The sequence below is a fragment of the Drosophila hydei genome, unplaced genomic scaffold (assembly GCF_003285905.1).
Source record: "Drosophila hydei strain 15085-1641.00,03,60 unplaced genomic scaffold, DhydRS2 tig00008119-arrow-pilon, whole genome shotgun sequence".
In the NCBI taxonomy this organism is placed as follows: domain Eukaryota; kingdom Metazoa; phylum Arthropoda; class Insecta; order Diptera; family Drosophilidae; genus Drosophila; species Drosophila hydei.
The window spans coordinates 7721199-7745336 of NW_022045830.1; the positions used below are offsets into that span (position 1 = coordinate 7721199).

At 42.9% G+C, this 24138-nt stretch overlaps 4 protein-coding genes across 14 annotated transcripts in view; 1 reads left to right on the forward strand and 3 right to left on the reverse strand.

Annotated features, from left to right (window-relative positions):
• Positions 1 to 3264: 3264 nt before the first annotated feature.
• LOC111598482 (NAD-dependent protein deacetylase Sirt2-like) lies at positions 3265 to 5007 on the forward strand. Its single transcript, XM_023313740.2, has 4 exons — positions 3265 to 3570; positions 3631 to 3722; positions 3789 to 3885; positions 3963 to 5007. Exons 1-4 carry the CDS (start codon positions 3414 to 3416, stop codon positions 4817 to 4819), a joined length of 1203 nt encoding a protein of 400 aa, XP_023169508.1. The 5' UTR covers positions 3265 to 3413; the 3' UTR covers positions 4820 to 5007.
• Positions 5008 to 5729: 722 nt separating this feature from the next.
• Positions 5730 to 7157, reverse strand: LOC111598483. The gene is made up of 2 exons (XM_023313741.2): positions 6065 to 7157; positions 5730 to 6004 (listed from the first exon to the last, which is right to left on the reverse strand). The coding sequence occupies exons 1-2, from the start codon at positions 7119 to 7121 to the stop codon at positions 5820 to 5822; spliced, it is 1242 nt and encodes a 413-aa protein (XP_023169509.2). The 5' UTR covers positions 7122 to 7157; the 3' UTR covers positions 5730 to 5819.
• A 698-nt stretch (positions 7158 to 7855) lies between these two features.
• On the reverse strand, positions 7856 to 8725 carry LOC111598484 (tctex1 domain-containing protein 2). Its single transcript, XM_023313742.2, has 2 exons — positions 8361 to 8725; positions 7856 to 8303 (listed from the first exon to the last, which is right to left on the reverse strand). Exons 1-2 carry the CDS (start codon positions 8608 to 8610, stop codon positions 8044 to 8046), a joined length of 510 nt encoding a protein of 169 aa, XP_023169510.1. The 5' UTR covers positions 8611 to 8725; the 3' UTR covers positions 7856 to 8043.
• A 599-nt stretch (positions 8726 to 9324) lies between these two features.
• Positions 9325 to 24138, reverse strand: part of LOC111595671 (F-actin-monooxygenase Mical) — a 49162-nt gene continuing 34348 nt past the window's right edge. For 6 of the 11 annotated variants that reach the window (XR_003944307.1, XR_003944306.1, XR_003944310.1 and 3 more), the window contains 6 exons: positions 23536 to 23799; positions 23035 to 23464; positions 22859 to 22974; positions 17457 to 22687; positions 16996 to 17353; positions 16330 to 16400 (listed from right to left, as the gene is read on the reverse strand). Coding sequence is in view for 5 of the 11 variants with exons in the window: in XM_023309507.2 (XP_023165275.2) it covers positions 9690 to 9695; positions 9768 to 9961; positions 10025 to 10125; positions 10202 to 10279; positions 10348 to 10552; positions 10661 to 10925; positions 11821 to 11853; positions 12063 to 16181; positions 16242 to 16400; positions 17453 to 22687; positions 22859 to 22974; positions 23035 to 23464; positions 23536 to 23799 (11205 nt within the window). In the remaining 6 variants the exon portion in view is untranslated. Of the gene's footprint in view, positions 9696 to 9767; positions 9962 to 10024; positions 10126 to 10201; positions 10280 to 10347; positions 10553 to 10660; positions 10926 to 11820; positions 11854 to 12062; positions 16182 to 16241; positions 16401 to 16995; positions 17354 to 17452; positions 22688 to 22858; positions 22975 to 23034; positions 23465 to 23535; positions 23800 to 24138 lie in introns of those variants that run through there. The other 5 variants (XM_023309507.2, XM_023309499.2, XM_023309505.2 and 2 more) reach the window with 5 other exon arrangements.

Sequence of the window (24138 nt, forward strand, 5' to 3'; positions counted from 1 at the left end):
ACAAAAACAAAAAAACAAATTGAGAAAAGAAATTTTAAAATAATGAATATAAGCTACATCATTTTACAAAGGGCTTAAGATTAAGTGACATTAAAAGTAAATAAAAACTAAATAATTAATAATAATTTCAATAATAGTTTTAAATAAGTTTTTCTACCCCCGAAAGTTGTAACTTTTTTACGATTTAAATTTTTACGATAATTGGCAAAACGCATTTTTTATTTACTTATGTGAGCGATCGATCTATATACATATATATATAGAAAGCTTTGGCAAATATATATATATATATATATATATATATATATATATATATATATATATATATATATATATATATATATATATATTGCACTAAAATCTAAGTTGCGTGAGAAAAAACCACAAGATGTCTTCAAAGAAATTGGCTAAATGAGAAAAATAAATAAACTTACTTTCAAAAGACTTTTCGCTCGGGTCGTTAATTTGATCTGAGAAACGCCCAGCAAAATAAAAAAAAAATAAAGTAAAAAATATATATATATATTATAATTTGCATATTGGTAAATAACTGAAAAAGAAGAATATTGTACTGAGCGTGCGTCAAAAAATCGTATATATAAATTATTATTAACATAACATTTACAATGATCATTTAACTAAGTTTACAATGTGAAGCAAGAGGAGAAAAATGTTTTTTAAGATTTAGACGTACGTAAGAATCGATTAATCTATTAAAACTTTGTTATCACTGAAGCCACTTAAGAGCTGTAAGATCTATAAGCAACACTTAAGAGCTTTACTACAATCACATGCTCGACAACTTTAGCTACAGATGTATATATACATCTCGTATATATATACATTTATATCGAATACTCACAATCCAAAACTTTCTACCCGATGCGAGTCCACATCCATCATTCATTTGCCATTTAGCAGACATACGAATAAGATAAACACTTGTAGTATGCATTATGAATATATATACACATATATCTCGAGAGTAGTTCGTATAATTGTTGTTGTGTCTTCATTCGCAATCCTTAAGGATTATCATAAAATATAATATGTTTAAGCAACACACACACACACACTCAAACACACAGACAGAACATGTTTTGTTATGTTTATTATGGCTCATCCCACATGTTGTTTAGGTTCTATATATCCTTAAGCTATAAGAAGAAGAAGAAGAAGAAGAAGAAGAAGAGTTGACTCGAACTATATAAACTATGCATTATGTTAATGATACTTTACTCTAATTTGGTAAACAACAAAACTAGTTGAACTGGTTGTCATATTCATCATCAGCATCATCATGCATCAGTTAAAGCTAATGCTAATGTAAGATTGAAAATTGATTGAAAATATAAATATGAATACCACATAACAAGGTACAAAAATAGATGCAATGCCTCGACCAGGTGTTCGCTAGGAACAGGTGAAACGCAAATCAGAAAACAGTTACAACCAACACACCCACACACACATACACACACACAAGCATACTTATAAAGTTGAATTTAGCATAAATAAGTTTTCAAAAACAGTTTAACCAAAAAGCAAAAACTAAAAAACAACTTAAATGTCGTGTAAATTCATGTTTAAATAGTTGAATACTCACATATATAAAATAACATAAACATTTAACCAAACGGTAATATGCAGTTAATAATTACATACATATATACGATATATACGACATAAATACATACTTATTGAAATGCAAGCCAAAGCATTTTCGGAATAGAGTAAAGCTTGAATACAGTTTCAGACCGAATTACAGCAATCTAAATATTATGGAATCTAAATATTAAAACTCGATGTACTAGTGATTGAATGTGACATGCATTAACATACTTCTATATATATATAAATGTATATGTATACCGATAACTGCAGATATATGCATGCACGCACACACACACCCCCTACACACACACCTTCATAGTATTTACATAACGAGTGGAACAAGCAGAAGTCAAACAACCTACAGCAAACTTTTAAACAAACAGAGTCAAAGTAAAGTAAAGTAAGAATCTTTAAAATATCTAAAGCAAAAATAAAATAAAAATTAAACATTTTACGTGAGAATCGAGTACCTACAGAAAGGAAACAAAACAAAGTGAACAGAAGCTAAAAGAAAAGAGTAAAGAAAATTATATACATTCTATATTTTTTGCAAAGCAAACTTGTAAAAACAAAAACCAAAAACAAAATCAACTAACTAGAAAAGCCAGCAAATGAAAACAGATATTTAAAAAAGAAAGAAAAAAGAAAGCAGACTATAAAAACATTTTTTAATTGAGAACAGAAAATGGGAAACTCTTGAACTACAAATATATGCATATACGAGTAAAATCTTTTATATGTACATATACATACATATATATATACATATATTTTGCGTATTTATATATTTACACACATACACGCACATACACACACTTGGACATGCTGGAACACTGTTTACCTGTCTACAACAAAATGCATAATATAGATATATATATATAAAGATATATATGTATATATATATATGTATACTTAAAAGAAAACAGCAACAAATTTACATATATTGAGACTCGGTTCGCTTTTTTGCTTCAATAGAAATCAGTTTTATGCTAAGTTCGATCAAGTTGAATCTACTAGAAATTGAAGATTCCGCGATTTTTCTCATAAAGCTAAATGTAATTGTGTCTACATAAGTGTATAAATGTATCAATCCATAATCACACACTCACACACATACACACACACACACACACTGAGTATAAACAATATACAGTAAACAAATGAAAAATCACTTTCACTCCATTTGCATCGATCATCATCACAATGCATACTAACGTAATCTAAGCAGATGAAATAGAGAAAATACATAAAAATATATATTCAACTTCTTCGAAATCATTTAAATGTTAAATGTATATGTTAATTCTAAACAATAAACCAAAATATACAAGAAAAAAATACAAAAAAAATACAAAAAAAATGCAAAAAATATGAAGAATTTGGAAGAGAAAAAACAAAAGCCATTTGAAATAAAACAAGTACTAAAACTAAGCAAACCAAACGAAATGAAAATTCTATGATATAATAAAATAAAAAATGATACTTCAATTTTGAGAAACACCTGTTCTTCCTTGCTACTCGAAGTAATTTCCGTTTCAGCTGAAGATATTTATTTTCGAAATCCCGCTCCAGCTAATTATCGATTTGACAATCAATATATGCGTTTTATAGCATTCAACTTTGCGTTGTATGCAATTCGCGAATTGTGGCAACGCCAAGCACATTGCCTTCGCTCTTTTTACATCAGGGCAACAGAAATATTCATAAAAAACAAATAAAAAATAAAAATACTAACACGAAATTTACTTTCGTGCTTTGATAGAATTCCATTATTCACTTTGAGTGCTAACAAACGCATAATGAGTGACAGCATGGAGAATGACAGCAAAAGCGAGAACGTCGAAGATGGGCTGCCCATAAAGCCGTCGTCGACGTCGACGTCTACGTCAACGTCAAAGGCAGCAACAACAACTGAAACAGAAACAGAAACAGATTCCGACAGCCCAAACGAAGAAGGTTTAGTAAAATAGACATTCAAGTAAATGTTGAATTTGTTGTCAGATAATTCATTTTCAGATGGCACTATGGATATGATTCGTCGATTCTTTTCACATACTTTTAATTTGGCATCGGGCACTGCGGACAACGAAGGCCCAATTGTGGATAAGGTGAGCTTTATCTCTAATTTATGCAGATTATTTGTATGTATGAATGTATGCACGTACTTGCCTCAGGTAATTCCGGAACTGACCTTTGAAGGTCTATCGTCTCACTGGCGCGAACATGGCTTTAAAAACATTGTGACAATGGTGGGTGCTGGCATCTCCACGTGTGAGTTTGACATTTCCCCAGTTTAATTTTGAATGTGCTAATTGCTAATCAAATACTAAAAACACATCTCCACTTAGCTGCGGGTATTCCGGATTTTCGATCGCCCGGGTCTGGTCTGTACAACAATTTGAAAAAGTACAAGCTGCCGCACCCGACAGCAATCTTTGATGTCGACTACTTCCAAAAGAATCCGACCCCTTTCTTCGCACTGGCCAAAGAGTTATATCCGGGCTCCTTTGAGCCGACGCCGGCCCATTACTTTGTCCGACTGCTGCACGAGAAGGGTCTGCTACAACGGCATTATACGCAAAACATCGACACGCTGGATCGTTTGGCCGGTCTACCCGAGAACAAAATTATTGAGGCGCACGGCAGCTTCTATACGAACCATTGTCTCAATTGCAAACAGCAATACGATATGGCCTGGATGAAGAGTAAAATATTTGCAGATGAGCTGCCGAGCTGCGAACACTGCAAGGGACTTGTGAAGCCGGACATCGTGTTCTTTGGGGAAAACCTGCCTGGAAAGTTTTACAGCAGTCCCGAGGAGGATTTCCAGGACTGTGATTTGCTCATCATCATGGGCACGTCGCTGGAGGTGCAGCCCTTTGCCTCGCTGATCCATCGCGCTGGCCCCCGTTGCATTCGACTCCTGATAAATCGCGATGCCGTTGGACGCTCCAGCTTTGCGCCTTGGATGGATTCCAATGGAAAGTCTTTGCTCTATGGAAAACCGAAGAATACGCGGGATGTGGCTTACCTTGGCGACTGCGATGCTGGTGTCTTGGCACTGGCCGAGGCACTGGGCTGGGCAGAGGAACTCCAGCAGCTGATCAGTAACGGGCAACAAATAATAGAAGAAAAAACTGACAACAGCGCTGACACGAACGTAGCTGAGCCTCAGGCCAAGGAGGAGGAGGAGACTGTGAAATGAGGCTAAATTTAGACTAGTATTTCCAATTTAATTTACATTAGAAATTGTGACAAAGGAAATTTTTTCATGCGTGCAATATGTATGTATGTTTGTATTTAATTTCATAAGAAGAGTGTGGTAACTGGATACGTTTTAAGCATATGTATATAATTGTATATATATGTGTGTAAATATGAGTGTTTGATGAACGAAAGTATTTTCCCATTTGTTTTATTTTTTTAATTATTCAGCGGCTTTCGCAAATCATGTGGCTAGATTACAAATTGATTCAATAGATTAATCATGCACATAATAGAGCAAAGCAAGAGCTCGAGCTCTTTGGTACCACTAATACTAGAATCGAATTCATGTACTTAAGTCGTGCCTGATGGAGAGCCCCAGCAATGACGCAATGCATCGGTGCGGCTCTGATGAAATCCCTAGCTGACTCATATTCTATAGTTTTCTTTAGCTATTTTGGCCTATTAGCAAAATAATCATGAAGATAGTTTGTTATATCTCGTTATTAGTACTGATATATATATTGCAACTGCAGCATATTAAGATCAAACCAAGTTTCACAGTAAATGATACCAAACTATTTTGTTTGTCATGGTGAAAAAAAATTACTACATAGTAGCTTATCACTCAGCCCTCATAGTGGTCAGTGATAAGAATATATTGGCATTGAATGGAAATAGATTTAGATAAACAGTAGATAACGGAGATAATATATATACAGTAACAGATTGAAAAGCAATTTGTACAATTATTTTTTAATCTATTATTGTAAGTAACGCAAAAACATACCAAATTGGATAGGTGCAAACTTGCCCAGCAGTGAGATCCGAGACTGTAGCAGAGTAATTTCTAGCATATTTTAACAGCTTTATTTGTGAAACATTTTGAAAACATCACAATGGTGAAATACACATTTTTAATCAAATATTGAACTTGTTGAAGTAATGCCGTCATAATAGATAAGGCACATACATGATTGCTTTTGATTAAAATTGGTTTGTTATTTGGGTAGCTCAAAGTAACCCGCATGCAGCATTTGGGGCAGCAGATACTCCAGCTCTTGTTGGTATCCCTTGTCCTGGAACAATTCCAACCGACGCTGTTCGTCCTCTATGAACTCACCGGGATCCTTGCCCTGACGCATGCCGTACGAAACGGGCAACAATGTAGTGAGCAGAAAGTAATCTATGAAAGAAGACCACAACCAATATTAGATGATGATAAAGCTGTTCGATATGGACTTACCACTGCATCTCCTGTCAAAAATCTGCTTGCGTAGCTCTATCAAGCTAGGCGTCTCTCCTTGGTAGCCAATCTTAGACAATGTCTTCGTTAAGGTATCAAAGTAATAGTAAAGAAGCTCATCACATTTGTCCTTTCGTTCGTCCGCGCTGAACAGCATGTATTTGGCGTACTGCAGATCGTTGGCAATGGAGCCGACGTAGGACATCTGGAAGTCTATCAGCATGCAGTCGTTGTCCTTGAACATCATATTACGAATGTGAAAGTCTCCATGACATAGAACATAATAGGCATTCGCTTGCCGGTTCTCGCGATATTCTCGTATGACGCCTTGCCAGCGCTTAATAATATTTTCCCGCATTGGCTCAAAGTATTTGCGATACGTCTTTAAGCTATCCATCTGGCTGAGCATGTTTATAAAGTTGGGTAGGGCGCTGGTCATGACGTCCATTTCCAAAAAGTTGGGCATGGTTGTGACATCATATTGTAACTTATCAAATATTTCCGGCTGCTCCCGCAACAACTTGAAGCTTACCGCATGCCACTTGGCCAGTTTTGACAGCACGGAGCGCAGCTCGTCGAGTGTGGCATTTCGATTGCGAATCACTTGGTAGCCCTGAGGCAAGAGATCCTCGAAGATCATGACCTGTCGTGGCTGCAAGCTGTAATAGACGCAGACCGCACAAAACTTGATCTCTTCACCTGCTGCGCGAAGTATCGCCTCGAACCTGGGCAGAACTTCCGTATACATTTCAATCTCTGTTTGGAATATTTTGGAGTCGCTAACGAACTCTTTTTTTTGCCCATCCATTTCCGGCATTGTCTTAATGATAAGCGACTTCGAATAGTTTCTCTTTTGAGACGAATACTCAACGTTGGCTCGAAACATAACACTCGCATAGTGATCGCCCTTGGCACTGGCAGGCGATATCTTTAGAGCACTCAGTGTCAGACTCGGCTCCTTGAAATGCGACACTAGCACCTCCTGCAAGAATTGCTTGTTCAGCCAGGCGGGCGCTTCCAGCTCATCTGAATTGTAGGCATCGTTATTTGACGACATTATAAACTGGGCCGACGTCGCGACGTGCCGTCTGTTGCTCAGTTATAAACAAACTAAAAGAAATCCGAGTCGCATTCCGTATTTATACGAGTTTTACTATCTTCATATCTTGAGCATTTCAAGTACCTTATAAAAGATCTAAATGTCGTTGGATTGATTAAGAATATTTATTTATTAATTTTTGTATTGTTCATAGTTTACATATGGGAGAAATACTTTAGTTATCTAGTTGAAAAGCAATGTCTTGCATGATATGCATAAACATCATCAGATGCAAAATAATATTTAACTGAAATATGGTACAATTAATAAACTTTTGAGCACGTAATAAAATACAAATCAAATATTGGATTTTCAGAAACTCAGTAAATGAGAACTCTTTAACCGGTTCTCCGCAAACCAACAACGTAAAATGTTGCTAAATTATTCTACTTCGCTCTCAACGTGCCCGGCTCATGACAGTCATTAACCCAGTGAGATTGATGGCTTCTGTCTCTCTCTCTCTCTCTCACTCCCGTGTTACCGCTCGCATAATACACAATTATTGTGTTTGACGACGCTTTCTCAAACGTATGTATGTATGTATACGCCCGTATTGGCGAAGCCTTCTCCTTTAGCCGTGGACAATGAATGCGAAAACGCTTGTCATTCTGATACATAGAAAATTTTAGCTTTTCATAACTATTGTTGGAAAGGGTATTAAAGTGATTTCTTAACTAAAAAAACATTTGCCGTAGTAATCAGTGTGGTAACTTTCTTTGCTTAACTTAAATAAAGTTTTGTACTATAGTTAATATGTACATAGGGCTGTGTTTGCATTAATAGTTATCTATATAAATAAAATTACAATTAAAGTTATTCCATTTAGCGTATAACCGAGTCGCATATACACTCCAGTTGTGTGCAGTAGTTTGCCTCTTCTTCAGTACTGATAAGTTCCAAACACTGTGCACACGCAGAAGAGGCTTGTATTGCTGAACACCTCCGTGACGGAAGTATCGCAATCGCAATCCCAGCAGCAGCGCGATAAGTAGGTGCACCCGGCGCCCAGCTCTTGACCCAACATCACTTGCACCACATGTTTGTAGCGCTTTACTTTCGGACTCGCTGCAATTTTTTGGTTCACCTCATCCGCTATTTCGCTCGTCCATATCTTGGCAATGTCCTTGTCATATATTTTGTCTGTAATTGTCTCGGTTGCTAAGCAACGTTTATTTGTTTGGATACAATTCAACTTACCTTTCAGTTTCTCTGTCATTGTGGTGCTTATAATATTCCGAACGATTGGTAAAGGAAAAGATTCACCAAATGCTGGTCGCATGCTGTAAGCCGCAGGCTGACCCGCTGGTTCCTCCTCTATTTCTGCATCCGCTGAGAGTTGCGCCGACGCAGATTGCATCTGTTTTTTATCCTGCGAGCCTGTGTTGCTTGCGGTTTTTGGAATGGACCTTTCTTTATTGGTCTTCTTGCTCATTTTGTCTTCAGGCATACTGATGCAATCCAAGCCAAATAGATTTTGAAAGAACAGTTCTGTTCATAGATGAATGCTTGTTTGGAGCCGCCTGTGTTGTTATGCTATTTTCTAATAGAGATGGACTTTCAATGAGCCAATACCGAGGAATGATATCGAATATGTAATCGATAAGTCTGCGAAAGCGTGACTACGGCGTTGCCATCTTGTTCAGAAGTGCTCGAGGATTAAATGAAATTTGTCTGTTATTCACAATTCATAAATTTTTATTCAAGTTTAAACAAATCAAAAAATTACATAATAAATTCGATAAATATGTGGATTAAAGAAAATAAATAATAATACATAATTTTAAATAACTTTTTAGTATATATTAAAGCAAAGTGTTTTGCTCCTTAATATATCTTTATATACGTTTGTATTATACATATGCATGTTTATATTTATGTATATATATATATATATATATTTATAGAAAATATTTGTGTGTAAATCTTTGTGTTCACTTTGATTTTAGTTGGGCAGCAAATTTCATGCATGAATGAGTGACATACAGCGATCGTAAAAAATAAAAAATCGACACACAATTCACAATATCATAAACAAAAGACATTTAAAAATGATTAAAGAAGGATACACAATTTGCACATACATTTTCACGTTTCACACTTAACTTATTACACAACATAATACAACATACAATGATCAGACAAATCATTAAAATGTTTCGAAGGGCTGCAACAAATTAAATGACTAAAACTTTTTGTGTATAATAATGTTCGAAACTAACTGAGCTTTAACTTTAAAATTGGCAAACGTTGTCTATGTAGTTTTCTTTTCTATAGTTTTTTGCTTTTATACATTAATGTTGCGCGTTTTATGAAAAATATCTTAATCGACTATTATAAACTATTCCGCCAGAATGCATACTCGGCGTATAATTTGCTCGTTTATCTTACAGCTCTCTATTTTTAGTATCGTTATCGTTATTGTTTTTGTTTTCTTTTTTGTTTTTGGTACATTTCTGCTTAAGTATTTAGGCGTAAAAATCCATGCCAGATCTCGTTAGCCAGTAAACCCCAAGGCAAGTTTAAAATTCAAATCTGAAAGTACATTATATAATTTGCTATTTAGTGGATTTATAATTGAATGAAGAGAGGCGTCTTCGAACTTACATTCGATTCTTCCTGTTCATGCGAATGTCCGGTTAGTGTAATGCCCGCGTCCGTCGAGCTTGAGGCAGTGCCGGCTGCGGTAAGATCCATCTGTGAAGCGTTTGGTCGTAACGAGGCACGTTTAGCCACAATTTCCAGCATCTCATTGAGTATTGCACCCTCCGCGGCCACATCGGCGGAGCTCTTATCCAGTTCTACAAATTCATTTCAAGTATTATTAACTGAAAAAAGGTGGAGGAACATTTCATGACACTTACTATTACAAGACAAGCGCAAATTGAGCTCTTCTTTAAGCTGAGCATGTCGATACTCCAGTTGCAGTTCCTGTTGTCTTATAGTAAGTTCCTCATCACGTTTTCTAAATGTCGAAAAACATGTTTTTTTTTGTTATTTATTTATTTCTAGGGATTCGCATTCTTTAGTGCCATACTCACTTCAGTGCTGTGATATTACGCCAAATTTCCAAAAGTTCCTTTAATAGCTTATCGTCATTGTCCTTAGTTGTGTCCAGGCTGCAAGATGAAGGTGTTAATTCTGGTGTTAATTTATACTCGTATACTTTAGCTGCATTTATATTTACTTTTCATAGTTTTGCGCCTCGCCCCGCAGGGCTTTCTCAATTAGAACGCCTCGAGCCTCCAGCTCCTTCAATTGCACCTCTAGCTCCTCCTGTTCACGCTGTATTTCTTGAGCGATTCGCAATCGCTTGAGTTCAGCCTGTCGCGAAGCCTTCGATATGGCACGTTGCTTCTTATGCTCTCGTGTCTCGTTAGCGTTGCTCTCATCTATATTTCACACACAAATATATATATTTATAAATATGTATTAGATGTTGGTATGGAGTATATAGACAAAGATTTGGGAAATGTTTACATAAAATGAGTTTAACAAACCATCGGATCTTTGATAATTCAGTGGCAAAGGCGGTATGGGTGGCGGGATCTGGTCGTCCATGGCAATCGATGCGGCCAAATGATGGGGATTATGTATATAGAGCTGCGGGCTGGACGATGAGAACGATTCGGTGTTCGCTTGCTTTCGATAGCGACTGTTGTTCGTTGTGTTGAGGTAATCTTGGGCGTGTTTCGTTTGTGTTGTGATTGTTGCAGTTGTTGTGCTTGTTGGCAATATTGCATTGTTTGTGAACATATCCTTGTCCTAAGTTTGTGTTTCATTGAAATATATTTAGTTAAAAATTGAGTGTATGTGGCGTATATTGTTTAAGGATCGGCAGCAATGGCATAAAAGAAACATTCGAAATGTAAACAATTTTCAATTCTCAGTTATCAGTTTTAAAACAAAATGTTATTAACAACTTATATATAAAAAACACAAACGTGCCTCGCTAATAACTATTTAAGAGGAGTTCAATTGGAAACCGCACCAAATATCCAATAACCAATTCATGCAACATGTACTTATATATAAAAATAATAAACTATGAAACACCCCAAACATTTTCCATACAACTAAGTAGATCTATAAACAAACTTACAGAATATTTGAAAATAATTAGCATTGATTTAATTAATCAAAATCTTAAACAATTTATAACATATAAAAAGGTAATTGTAGGCGTATGTTAAAAAATAATATCTTTAGATGCATATAGAAACGTATAAGGCCCCATAAAACCAGAAAAGGTTTATGTATTCATAAAGAAAATAATAATAATTAAGATATATATAATCATAAGGTCTCAGGCAAGTTATGACTTAAATATTTTCAGCTGCAAGTGCGAAAAGAAAATAAAATTGAAATAAATAAAAAATGCTTTCAAGCATAGTTAGAAAATAAATGAAATGAAACCATTTAAAGTTAAAAAATTAAAACATTTAAATGCATTGAAATGAAACATAAAATAAACGATAAATGGGCAAAACTATATTTTAATAATAGATACATTTTATTTTTAAGTTAAATTTAAAAAAAAAATTTTTTTTAGATATTCGAAACATAAAATGCTCAAGCCAAAAATGAATTCCAAATCAATGAAAGTGTGAAGATTATTGACAGTTTATAGTAGTAGGTAGTTATGTAAAAATATTCTTACACCAAAACCGAAATTCCGCAGATCAAAGCAAGACTGTAAAATGTTGATAAAAGTTTAATCTTTTTGTTTTATATGAAGGACAGACATAGTACACCGCACACAAATTTAAATAAGGCAAGATTTTACAGCCTCATGTAAGCCCCAGTTTGTGATGCACGATTAGTTAATGATTTCTTTGTGAGTCCGCACACAGAACTAATCACATTGAGCTGAACGTGGTTGGGGATGTGGCGAAGACTTACCTTAGACTTCTCCTTCGATTTGGGTGAAATGCGGAAGCGGCTGAAGACGCCGCCGCCCCCGCCCCCGCCGCTGCCTGCTTCGGAGATAGTGGGCGTGCCACTGCTGCTAGTGCCCGGACGCTCTGAATGCTCAGAGTGACAGGCAGCTACAGCGCCGCCCAATTCCTTGGGACTGCTGGACGCCGAGGCTGTTGTTGAGTTGGTGCTGCTCTTATGAAAGAAGTTGGACAAGGATTGTATAAGACTTTTGCGACGCTCTGGATCCTTATGTCTCTTGCTACTAGACTTGCTCTGCAGCGGCTTCTCCTGCCCACTGGCCGCCAAATTGGGATCCGATGTAAAGTCCGCTGCTTTGGCTTGGCTGACGGCATCGTTGTCCAGGCGCAGCGGCTGCTGTTGGCCATGGGTGACCATGTAAGCCAGATCGTTGACACTCTTAGAAGCGCTCATTTTGCGAGCACGTGCTGTTAGGTCGCTGGCTACTGCATCTTGCTGCCTCGCCTTAATGGCGCTGTTCTGATCATAATGTAGACGCTTGCGTAGCAATTGCATCTTTTCCTCGGGGCTCAAGCCCAGTTCGGTGTTGGACTTTAGCCGAGCACGTGCTCTGGCCTCGCTGCGCAGATTCTCCGTGGACGTCGAAGAGATGCCCACATCGACAGCTTGCTCGATCTGTCGTTGACTTTGCCCATGGTTCCCGTTGCGATGCGGACGCACTGGTGCGCTGGGCGTTGTGAGCTCATCTACTTTGCCGTAGCTAAACGAGGCGGTCTTATTGAGCTTATGACGCTCCAGCAGACTCAATTGCTCAGCATCGATATGTTCGCTGAAGGGACGCGACTTGTACAGATCTGCTGTACGCATCGCTGGCTGCTTTGTGCGATAGGGCGATACATAGGTTGCAGTTGCCGACTTCTGTAGCGGATTTGGCTGCACGAAAATGTCATTCGTTTGCTGGCTTGGCCGGCTGGTCAACTGCTCAGAAGCTGTCGAGACATGGTAGTGCGCCTGGCTGCTGCAGTTGGCATCGCTGGAGCTGCTGGCTGCGGCCAATTTGGGCGTGGGACTGAGACTAGCGCCACTGGCATAGCCACTAGTCAAGAGGCTGCGTTGTCGGCTGCGATGCAGACGCTTCTCGGCATTTAGTTGCTTCTTCGATTGCAGCTTGTCCATGACCAGATCGTGTATGAGATCCTTTTGCTTGGTGCGTTCCTTGCTGATCTCCTCCAGCTTGCTGTTAAGCGTAGGTATCTCAGGTACTTTGCTTGCCGAGCTGCTGCTCCTGGGCCGCATGCTTGCCGTCGTGCCGTTCTCTCCGGCTGCCCTCGGCGCATCCACTGCTGGCGCCTGCAGCACGTTGGTAGCTTCTATCACAGTTGGCGGCTGCATATTGGGCGCCTCACCCTTGGAGCTCTTGCGTCGCTGCGTGCTAATCTGCGAAATGCGCTGCTGCAGCGCACGCACGTACTCGAACTGGATCTGCATGTCTTCGTCCGTTTCCTTGGCCGGCACAGGAGCTGGTGTCGAGCTACTGCCGCTGCTATTTGTGGTCACCGTCGACTGTGTCGTCTTTGGTTGCTGCTCCGAGCTGCTTGGCGTTGACGCATCCGGCTTGCCTGCGGCCAGCATTGACGCGAACTGATCGAGCACCCGCGGCGATGAGGTGTCCAATGGACTAGTGACCACCGTCAGCGCTTCGCTTTCTTCTGTGGTCGTTATAGTGGGTTGCGTCTGCGACTGAGCCATAGCGCCAAGACTGTCCTCGTCCAGATCGTTTAGTGTGCTCGAATCAGTCAGTGATTGCGTCATCTGTGAGCTGATGGGTAAACGGGGTGTCTCATTTACTGGCGTCTTGGCATCATCGTGCATTATGTAGGCGCCCTGCTCAATGTAATCGATGCCGAGCTTTTCGTCCCGCTTGGTCAGCAGCGGCTGTGGCTGTGCCTTTGTTTGGCCAGCAGCCCTTGTGCGCGTGTTTTCGGTGGTAGCCGACTGCTTTGGCGCCGTCTCAATGTATTCCATGTAACCGCGATTATGCAGCAATGCCGTGTTGGTCGCTGAGTAGGCCTCGGCGCAGGAGCCCTCGGAACCAGTGTCCATAAACTCAATATCATCAAAGTCAATGGCATGGAGTATACCCTCCATATGAGCGACGGGCGCTTGTTTGGCCAGCTCGTGCAGCACCTCGCTGCTGCTGGGCAGCTTGACTGCCCCACTGCGACGTCGCTCCTTGCGCCGCTTCATTGTGCCCTTGTTAGAATTGATCACGAACTCCATGTCTACAAAGTTCTCCGAAATGCAATCATCGGCTGTCCAGTCGGAGAGCTCAGTTTCCGTTAGCACCTGGCCGGTGCCAGTGGGCTCTGTTTCCGAGTCGGAGCCGTGCGAATTCATATCTCCTGTGGGCGTTTTGTCGCTGTCATGCTGCGTGGGCGTGGTCGGGGTATCTGGCGTCTTGGCCATGCTACTGCTCAGGTTAAGCGTAACAGGCTTTACCACATGGCTATGCTCCACATGTTGTTCTACGATCAACGGCAGATTCTTTAAGCTCTCGATTTTGTTTTCATTTTTACTGTCGAACTTAAGCTTGGGTGGTCCCATTTCCGGCAGTGGTGGCGGTGGTTGTGGCTGACGCTCCGTCTCGATAACTGTACACTCCACAGGTTCTGGAGTTGCCGTCACTGGTTCCACATCCGCTTCGTGCTCGTCGTCCAGTTCGCTGGTCTTTACAGCTGGAGCCGGTGGAGACGGCACGATGACACCTGCTGGCATATCCAGATATTTGACATCTTCTGGATCACCAATATACTTGCCATTCACAATCATCAGGCTGTCCACTTGCATTAAGGCACCGCTGCTGTCGTGCACCTCAACGCGCGGTACATTGTGCTTGCTACCTGCCGTCTGTGTGTCCGGACTGGTCGTGGACTCAAGGATATAATGCTGTATATCTTCGATACTAGAGCTGCCCGAACTGGAGCAGCTGGTGGCGCTGCTGGCGGTAGTAGACATCATTTCCGACTTGGGATTGGTCCACGGTATGTTGGGCACTTGGATTTGAAGTGTATCCTGTTCGTATTGCTCTTGGTCCAGATCCGCAGCCTTCTCGGGCGAATCGCGCTTCTCCTCGTCGGATTGACAGAGCAGTGACTGTTGCTCCTCAGAGTCGCCGGCGCTGGATGCCTCCTTCTTTGCTTTGATATCACCCAGTATATCCGGTATGCACTCCTTTACATCTTTCGACACATCTGGCTTTATCACCTCCTGGTTCAGATCATTTAACTTATTACTGTCCGAGATTTTCGCAGGTGAATCTACCAGCTCAGTGCTGTCCTCACTTGGTTTCTTTGGCGTCTCCAGCACCGTGAGATCAATGAACGGCACGGCCATCTCGGGCGTGACCAGATCAATTATCTCGATGACAGTTTTGTTATTGGTGGGCGTCGTTGGTGATAACTTCTTGTTGTGCTGCTCCATTAAAGTGGCATTCACCGCATCCGTATACTCCATGCCCTTGTTCAGCTCGTTCTTGCTGTTGACGAATACGTTCTCCTTCTCGTTGTCCGTGGAGTTGCTAGACGGCGTCTTCTGAATCTTCAGCTCGACGCGCAGATCATTGATCACATTCGTAGTAGCCGAACGCATCAGATCATTCTGTGTATTCTGTGCGTTGTCGCCCAGCTTGGTGCGATCAAGGAAACTGCGCATAGCGGCACTGATGTCACTACTGGGATTCAGTAGCTTCTGGCACTCGGAAATATTGGACTGGAAACTACGTATGCGCGAGTCCAGAACCGAGGTAGAGCCGGACTTTTGTATCTTGTTGCCATTGGCCGGTTCGCCTAACAAATAACGTTTCTTCAGTTCCAGACTCTTCTTGGAGGCAATGCCCTCGGTGCTGGCCGTCTTGTTGAGAAGGTAATCACCAGGTCGTGGATTTTGTAGCGGCACTCGCTGGCTGCCAATCAACAGCGTTGGATCCACCTGCACCAGTGGCTTAAACTGTGGCTGCACCGGCTGTGGTTGGTATTTCTGCAAATAACTGCCGCCCTTTTCGCGCGACGCCATCTGCTTCTGGTGCAGGCCGGAGGCACTAGCTGTGATCATACTAGACTTGATCTGGAAGGCAAGTGAATAGATAAGCATTGCTACATTTTGCGTACTTCTGATTTCTTTTACCTGAACTTTTGTGGGTTTCCTTAGATGTGTATCATCAATAAAGATTTTCGGCGCCTGCCGTATGATCTCATCATTGTCGAATTCTGAATCGGTGGATATTTCTGTGGCAGAGTTAAGCTCAACTTCATCGGGCGATGTGCTCTCGGATTCGGTTTGTACCTGCAAGTGTAGCCATGGACCAATAGGATTTAATATCTTGATCAACATAATAATCAATACAATAAAGCAGTGCACATAAAACGTATAACATATGAACAAAAAAGCATCAAGAGAAAGGCGGGTGCTAAGATCAGCAAGATCCCAAGCTCGGCAGTATTCTTTTTGATTTACTTTTATGACTTGGATTGTCAAACATGCTTAATTAGTCATAGCTTGGATTGTAGTTGTTGTTGTTGTTGTTGTTGTGGTTGTTGTTGTGGTTGCTTGTTGGGTTAATCAGCGACAGCGACAGCGGCAGCAGCAGCAGCAACAGAGGCAACATCATGCCTTTAGGTACGATCCAGAAAGGTACATACGAATACAAAATCGAACTAAACACAACGCAGACTTTGGTTACATGGGTTAGATCTGGGTTTTAAGTGTAGTGTGTAGGTTTTAGGCAGGTTATGGGGTACATAGAACGAGGGCGAACGGCACAACAATTTTGTCTATATATAGTTTTAGAGACTACAAACTTTGTTTTTGTTTTTTTTTTTTTGATCGAGCTGCTCGGGGGTTAGCGCAACATTTCGTGTAGAGTTTTGATTGAATTTACCTTTATAGATCGTACCCAGACGCTTTTTAAACGCTATGGCTAACAAAGGTGTAACTCTCTTTTTCTCTCTTTCTTTCTTTATCTCAAGACCGGGACAGACTTGACTAAGTTGTAGGCGTGGCAGACAGGCAGGCGGGCGGACAGGCTGTAGCGATGGGTTCTTTCGGTTGACGGGGAACGTAGTGTGGACCAGATTTTGGTCCACAATAAAAATATCCTGGCATGTTTTTTGTTTAGGTGTTAGTTTAGGGGAATTTGTTGTTGTTTCTGTTTCATGGGAGGTCGTGTGTTGCTTTCGCATTTGGCTGTGGTGTAGAATTCGTTGTGGCCTCAGTAGAGAAAATAGTTGAGACGTCTTCTATATTCGTTGTCGTTGTTGGTGATATTTTGATTAAATATATATGAAAGAGAAATTGCTGTTTTTGATAAATATTTAGGCTAACTACTAAGAGATAACGCACGACTCTTTGCTGGCGGGCAGGCCGTAATCGCTGCGCCCATAGCTGGACATGGAGGCGGGACTGCGTCGCCTGAATAGATCGCTGAGATGTGTGGAACTTGTTGCTGCTGTAGTTGGATAATAGTTGGACGTAGTTGAGGCGCCCAATGTCGTGTATGGTCTTCTGCTGAGGTAGTCGCTGCTGGTGGCCCCACTGTTGAGGTAGTCATAATTGCTGCGTGGCGCAGGGCTGCGCGCATAGGCTGAGGTGGAGCTAGGAAAACGACTCGTTGTCGTCGTCGTTGTTGGCTTTGCCGGCAAGCTGCTGGTGTAGTGCCGTGGCCTATAGCTGGACAACTGATCATCCGGCATGTAGTCGCTGCGATCCGTGCTGCGTATGACATCACGCATATAGGGATTTCGCTCCACAACGCGTTCATTGACAAAGTCGCGTTTTCGGTCGTGCAGTCGTTTGCTTCGATCCAGCAGAGCTCGCATGTTGGCATCCACTGGGTCAGCATAGTTAATATTGCTCAATGGACGCGAAGTAGCCACAGTAGTTGTGGTCGATCGTGTGTCTGTATCTTGACTGGATAGTGCAGATAGTGATTGCTGTGACGTGGATACAGAAGGGCCAGACTTGAGATCACCAAAGGACTTAGAGCTCAGGCGAGCGCTGGCTCCAAGTGGCTTAAAAGGCTGCGGTGACTGTGAACGTGGCTTATTATTGAATCTCTTGTTTTTGCGTCGCTTGGTGTCCAGGAAGCCGAGCACATCATCTACCTCCAGCGAATCGGACCGTTTGCTCTGCTCGAAAATCGTTTTGCCATCTGGCCACTGACGATTCTGGAAGGCAGCGCAGGGCGGGGAGTCAGAGCGTGCGTATTCTGGCAATTGCTTTTTCAGTTCTTGCTCTGCATCTTCTTCATCTTCGCTGTCCGGTTGCAGATCTCCAATATACGGATTGGGCCAGGCACGATCCTTGAAGACCTCCGGCACCGGTTCATCTTCTGCCCTTGCTTCGGGCACATACTTTGGCGCCTCCAGCTTGGGCAGGTGCAGCTTTTTGGGCATAGGCACAATTACCGGCTTGTTGTCCTGTAATTCTATAAATGCAAACGAACTGCGTCGCGTGGAGTCCGCTGTGGAATCTAGCGTCGAGTTACTATCGTCACCCAAATCCAATTTCTTAAACATGGGAGGCGTGCCCTCGCGCCTTGTGGATTCGCGCCTGCTGCTGCTCGCCTGGGTGGTGCCACGTCGAACGCTAGTTTGTGGAGGTGTGGGTGGAGGAAGACTACGCTTGCCATTGGAATTGCCGCTGGAGTTGCTGCTGCTCTGCAGTGAATCTCGTCGACGCTGCTCGGCAGCTATTGCCTCGAAGCTTTCATCCCGCTTAATCAGCGCCTGACGGCGTTCTAGCTCGAATTCCTGAATGAGACGTGCTTCTGCCATGGCCTGATCATCATCAACACTGGGCAGATTATTTAGCAGCTGTATAGAGCTGCTGGGAGAGACATCAGATGGCTTAATTACGGGTAAGCGACGACGCAACGGCATTGGGCTATTGGGCAGCTTCTCCATATCCCATTCCAACGAGCCTTCCTTAGAGGCTGGGATTAGTGGCTGCTTGCGACGCGGCATGGGCGAAGCAGGCAGCTTCTCCATATCCCAATCGAGTGAGTTCTCCTTGCTGCGCGCTTTGGTTGGCGTCACGAGCTTTGAAGGCTCGTTAAGGCTACTATGCGAGGAGCTGTCGCTTTTTATTGGATTATTATTTTGCACTTGCAAGGATTTTGTAAGCGGATGTTGCGGCTGTTCTATGATTATCTCTGGTATCACATCTCCCACAGGCTTTACTTTATTAAAGCCGTTAGCATTGGTCTTTGGCAATTCTTTGTTCACATGATCAACCACGTCTTTCCCTTTGTCCACGTGATCAACGATATCCTCGTTGGGTAGAAGTGTCGGGAACTTTGGCTTTTCGTCAGAAGCCATCGTTGGCATTTGCACCTGCTCCGACTGCACATTGTTAACGTGGAGTTTCTGAAGCAAATCCTGCACGGAAGGCGGCATATCCTCTGGATCCAATTTGGCCAGTTTCTTTTTCAACCGCTGTGGAGCCACTGGCAGCGTGGGCTCACTGGACGAGGAACTGCTCTTTTGCCTGCGTTGGGGACGCGCTGGAAAATGATTTTCGGGTAGCTCATCGAATTCTGCGTTTTGCCCGCTTGTAAAACGATTTAACTCCTCCACCCTACGCAAGGGAGCTTCATCGCGTTCCAAGGACTCCAGCTTATCCACAAAATCGCGTTCCGCGGAGCTTCCGGGAATCAGGCTACTTCTTGGGCTAATTCCAATCAATTCATCATTTGAATCAAACTCCACATTCACGAGCATTTCATCGGAAAATTTGCTAAACAGTTTCTCGATGCTTTCCTCCTCGGAGCTGCCACGCTTGACTACCGTAACGGGCTGGGCACTAGGACTCTTGCTAATGGTGGTGCACAATGAATCGGCATCCAAATCGTCATCTACAGTAATATCTGGCGTTTGGTCTATTGCCTCAACCATGCTCTGGAAGACCTCATCGACATGCTCGACATCGCGCTCCATCTCGATATTGTGAAGCGCCTCCAAAGCATCTAGATTTAGTTTTTCGGTCAGCGAAATGTCCGATTGTCGTCGCGAGAGCACCAAGCTGGATTGAGAGCCACGTCTGGAACTGTTTAGCGATTTATCGCAGCCGGTTTTGGGTAGGTTCTTAATGTCCTCCACAATCGGGCGAGAGGCAGCAGTCTCCGTTTCTATGTTAACAATTTCGTTTGCTGTTGGCAACGATACTTCCTCCACGAGTGGACTTTTTGTCTTGGAGCGCTCCAGCTCCAGCTCTTTGGCCTCTGTGGCCTTATCAAGTAAATGTAAAATCTCCAAGTCATCCGGCACAGGAGGAGCTGGACTTGCAGGTTTCTTGGGTTCAACTTTTTTGATTTTTGGGGCGGCTTTTGTTGGTGTTTTTTGCGCTTGCTTCGCCTGCCGAGCATTGCTAATCTTGGCCAGCTCCTCCAGCGAATTGTTAGTTTTAGCTGGCTTTTGAATTTTGCTGGGCGAACTTTGCTTTTTAGTGGGCGACTTTTGCTTTTTGATGGGCGACTTGCGCTTCTCGGGCGATTTACGCGACGCTAGACCAAAGAATTTGGCTAGTTTGGAGTCGCGATATTGCACAGGCAGCTCACGTCCCCGACTGGTCTCCGCTTTTATCTCCAGTTCCTTTTGCTGTTCCTCCTTTTGTGCATAGAACTTATCGCGTTTCTTTTGCAGAAAATTTGTTGCCTCGTTGCGCCATTCATTCCGCAAATAGTCCATAGTTTTCTCCAAATCACTCATCGAGTCACTGGCAGAGACCAGAGATTCGCGTGAACGATTCAGGCTACTCATATTGCTAGTGCTGGACTCCATGCGGCGCAGCTTGAACGATGACTGCTCATCGCTTTGCTGTGAGTTGACAGAGCTCATGGACTCGAATCGTTTCAGTATGTTTTGGACGCCACTCAGTCGCTTGGGCTCGAGATCAAAGTCACCTTCGCCAAGTGACTTGGTTTTCAAAAGCTTCTTGCTATTGCGCCGGGGTAACCCAAGCTCGAGATCGAGGCCCGTTTCTTCCAGTATGCGTTCGATCTTATCCGAGAGATCGCTGGGTGACTTTTCATCATTAAAGAGTTTCTGATACTCGGAGCTGGGTGAACGTGTCTCACCATCAGCCAAAATCTCATCTAGAATACGTTCAGCTTCATCGCGAGGCGGCACTTGGCTCTCTGGCTCTACGGCAGCTGCAGCAGCAGCCGCTGCCTTCTTGGCCTTTGTGCCTTTGGGCACGATTTTCTTTATAATTTTTATTTTGCCCTTCGGCGTGGTTGTCGCCTTGACCAAGGTGGTTGAGTTGGTGGTTTTAACGGCAGCTTTTGTTGCAGCCACCACCTTAACAGGTGTTTTCTTCTTGCTCAAGTCGAGCGCTCCATCCAGCTGATGATCGCGTAAACTGAAGGCGTTCAGAGATGCCTGCCGCTTGGGCGGCACAGGCTTTGTTTTGGAATCAGTTTTGGAATCCGTTTGAGCACCTTGTGGCGCCTGTGCCTCCGGGGTCCGTGGTATGGCTGCCTCAGTTTGAGACTTCTTTAGTCGTTCTGCTACTGTTTCAACGGCACGTCGCTGCGGTGCCGGACTACTTGGAAAGTACTTGGCCAGATCGACATCCTTTAACGTTTTCTGATTCTTGTTAGTGTTGCCTGCGGCACTCTTCTCCTCCTTTTGATTGGGAAAGTACTTGGAGAGATCCACGTTAGCGGTGTGCACCGTGGGCGTAATCAGCTGAGACTTAATATGATCCATAGTGCCCGCAAAGCTACTGGCTCCGATCTCCTTGAGTTTGCTACTTAATTGTGTATTGCTTTGCGAATCGACGTAGGCATCGTCATCGTCATCAATGTCCATATCTTCATCTACTTCACTGCGCTGTGGCTTTTTGATTGCACCCAGAATTTTCTCGATTTGCATTTTGCTGTCATCGGGCAGCGGCGCCTTTCTTAGGCGAGGACTAGACTTGGAGCTGGCATTGCTTTTTGTGCTGCTGGAGCGGCTGACATTGGCGCTGCTTTTACGCTCAGGTTTCGGACTCAGCTGAGTTGGCTTCTTAAGACTCTCTGGTTTTTTAAGCAGCTCCTTGGGCCGCTCCTCAAAGTTAGGTTTGCGAGGCTTCAACTCGTCCAGATTAAAATCAATAACAGGTTTTGGCTTTGGCTTTGGCTCAGTCGCCGGCTGTGGAGCACTTACAATCTTCTCATATTTCTCATCAAACTTGGACTTGGGTGGTGCAGCAGCACTTGTAGCTGCGATGGCTTTGGGGGCCTTCATAGGATTGGCCATGCCCGCAGCTATAGCCGCGTTCTCGGCTAGCCACTTCTCCTTTAGCGTAAGCTTGTTCAATATGTCGCTCTTGACCAGGTTTTCCTTGGCCAGCACTTCCAGATCCTTATTCATTTTAACCATATTATTTAGGTGATATAGCTTTTCGCTAATTGCCTCGATCTCGCTGCTAAATTTGCGCGGCGCATTGCGCTCCAGCTGCTCCAATTGAGCACGTGTAGGAGCTGCAATGGGCGTGCTTGGCTGACTCTTGGCCGACTCGAAGGAGTTGGCCGACTTGAGCGAAGCTCGCTCCACATTTTCCTTATTTTCTACACTCAACTGAGGCTTCTACGTGGGAATTTATTTATTTATGAAAACCAACACCATGTTTAGAGACAATGTTTATATGGTAATTGTATAAATGATATCATCAGAGTATACAACAGAAAATTAAAAACAAAATTATGATAATAATATTAGTTTCCCATAGCCAAAGGACAGTAGATCAAAGAGACTCACCTCGGTTTCCGTATCCGTGGGCAGATTGACGGGCAATGGCTGCAGCCGCACTTCCTCGCGTCGCAACTCACGGGCTTTCTTGAACTCCTCACCCTCGGTATCGTCCTTGCCATCATCTGCAACAGGCAACCAAGAACTAAAGTAAATATCAAAGGTAATTTTTATGCGTTACGAACCCGCGATGCCTTCGCTGGAATCGTAGAAGTCATCCGAGTCATCGCTATCCTCACAATACTGTTTGCCAATCCAATCGGATGCCAGTTGCAGAGTTTGAGCACCAAATGGCGAATCATCTGCCTCCTCGAATAGCTCTGAATCCGATTCTGTGTCTGACTCATCCGAACTGGACAGCTCCGACTGTGAATCATTGTTCGACTCAGGCAGGAAATTACGTCCTGACCACTCATGCTCATCAATGACATTGGCTTCATCATCCGACATGGCATCAGCCGAGGCAGCGGCTCTTGAGGTTTCCAACAAATCTACTTGATCTCCACCGGCGGGCGTGGTATCCATAGCCTGCACCGCTTCAGCGGCTGCTACAGCGCCAGCAGCAGCTGCAGCAGCTGCTGGTTGCTGTGCAGGAGACTGCGCTGCAGCGGATCTCTGCGGGATAAGCAGTTACCAATGTGGATGAAAATAAATAAATAAATAGTTGGTTTTTTAGCTTGACTTACTCTCGATTTGGAGACACGCTGCGGCATGGGCTTCGGGGGCAGTCGGAAGTGTTGAGTGCAATAGAAACGACCCTGGGGATCGTCACGATCGAAGGCATAGCCGCCAAGGCGCAGATTGGTGTGGCAGTGATGACATTTAAGGCAATTTCGATGCAGCACCAGACCCTCCACGGTGGTCTTCTCCATAAGATAAACCGTTTGCTTGCAGAAGCGGCACTTCTCAGAGGCGGCCTGCTTCTTAAAGGCGAGCGCCACCTTGGAGCTCTGTGAACATGAATCCCATAAGAAATTATATACATACATTTGGCTTGGGGTTAGCACAGCGAACAACATTGAGGTGCGTCTTAATAAAAGTTGATTCTCATGTACATATGAATGTGGTTGTGTGTGAGAGTGTGTGTGTGTGTGTGTGTAGGTGCAAATGGCCTAAGTTAAAAGCACGCTAGCTAAAACAACAAGAGCAACAGCAGCTATACACGAGGAACCTTATACCATAAGGACACGCGGCGACTAAGTTAAGATAAGCCATAAGCATAATACAAACTAAACTACATATACGGGATATAGAACACATAAACGTAAGACCCGGGATAATGATACGGT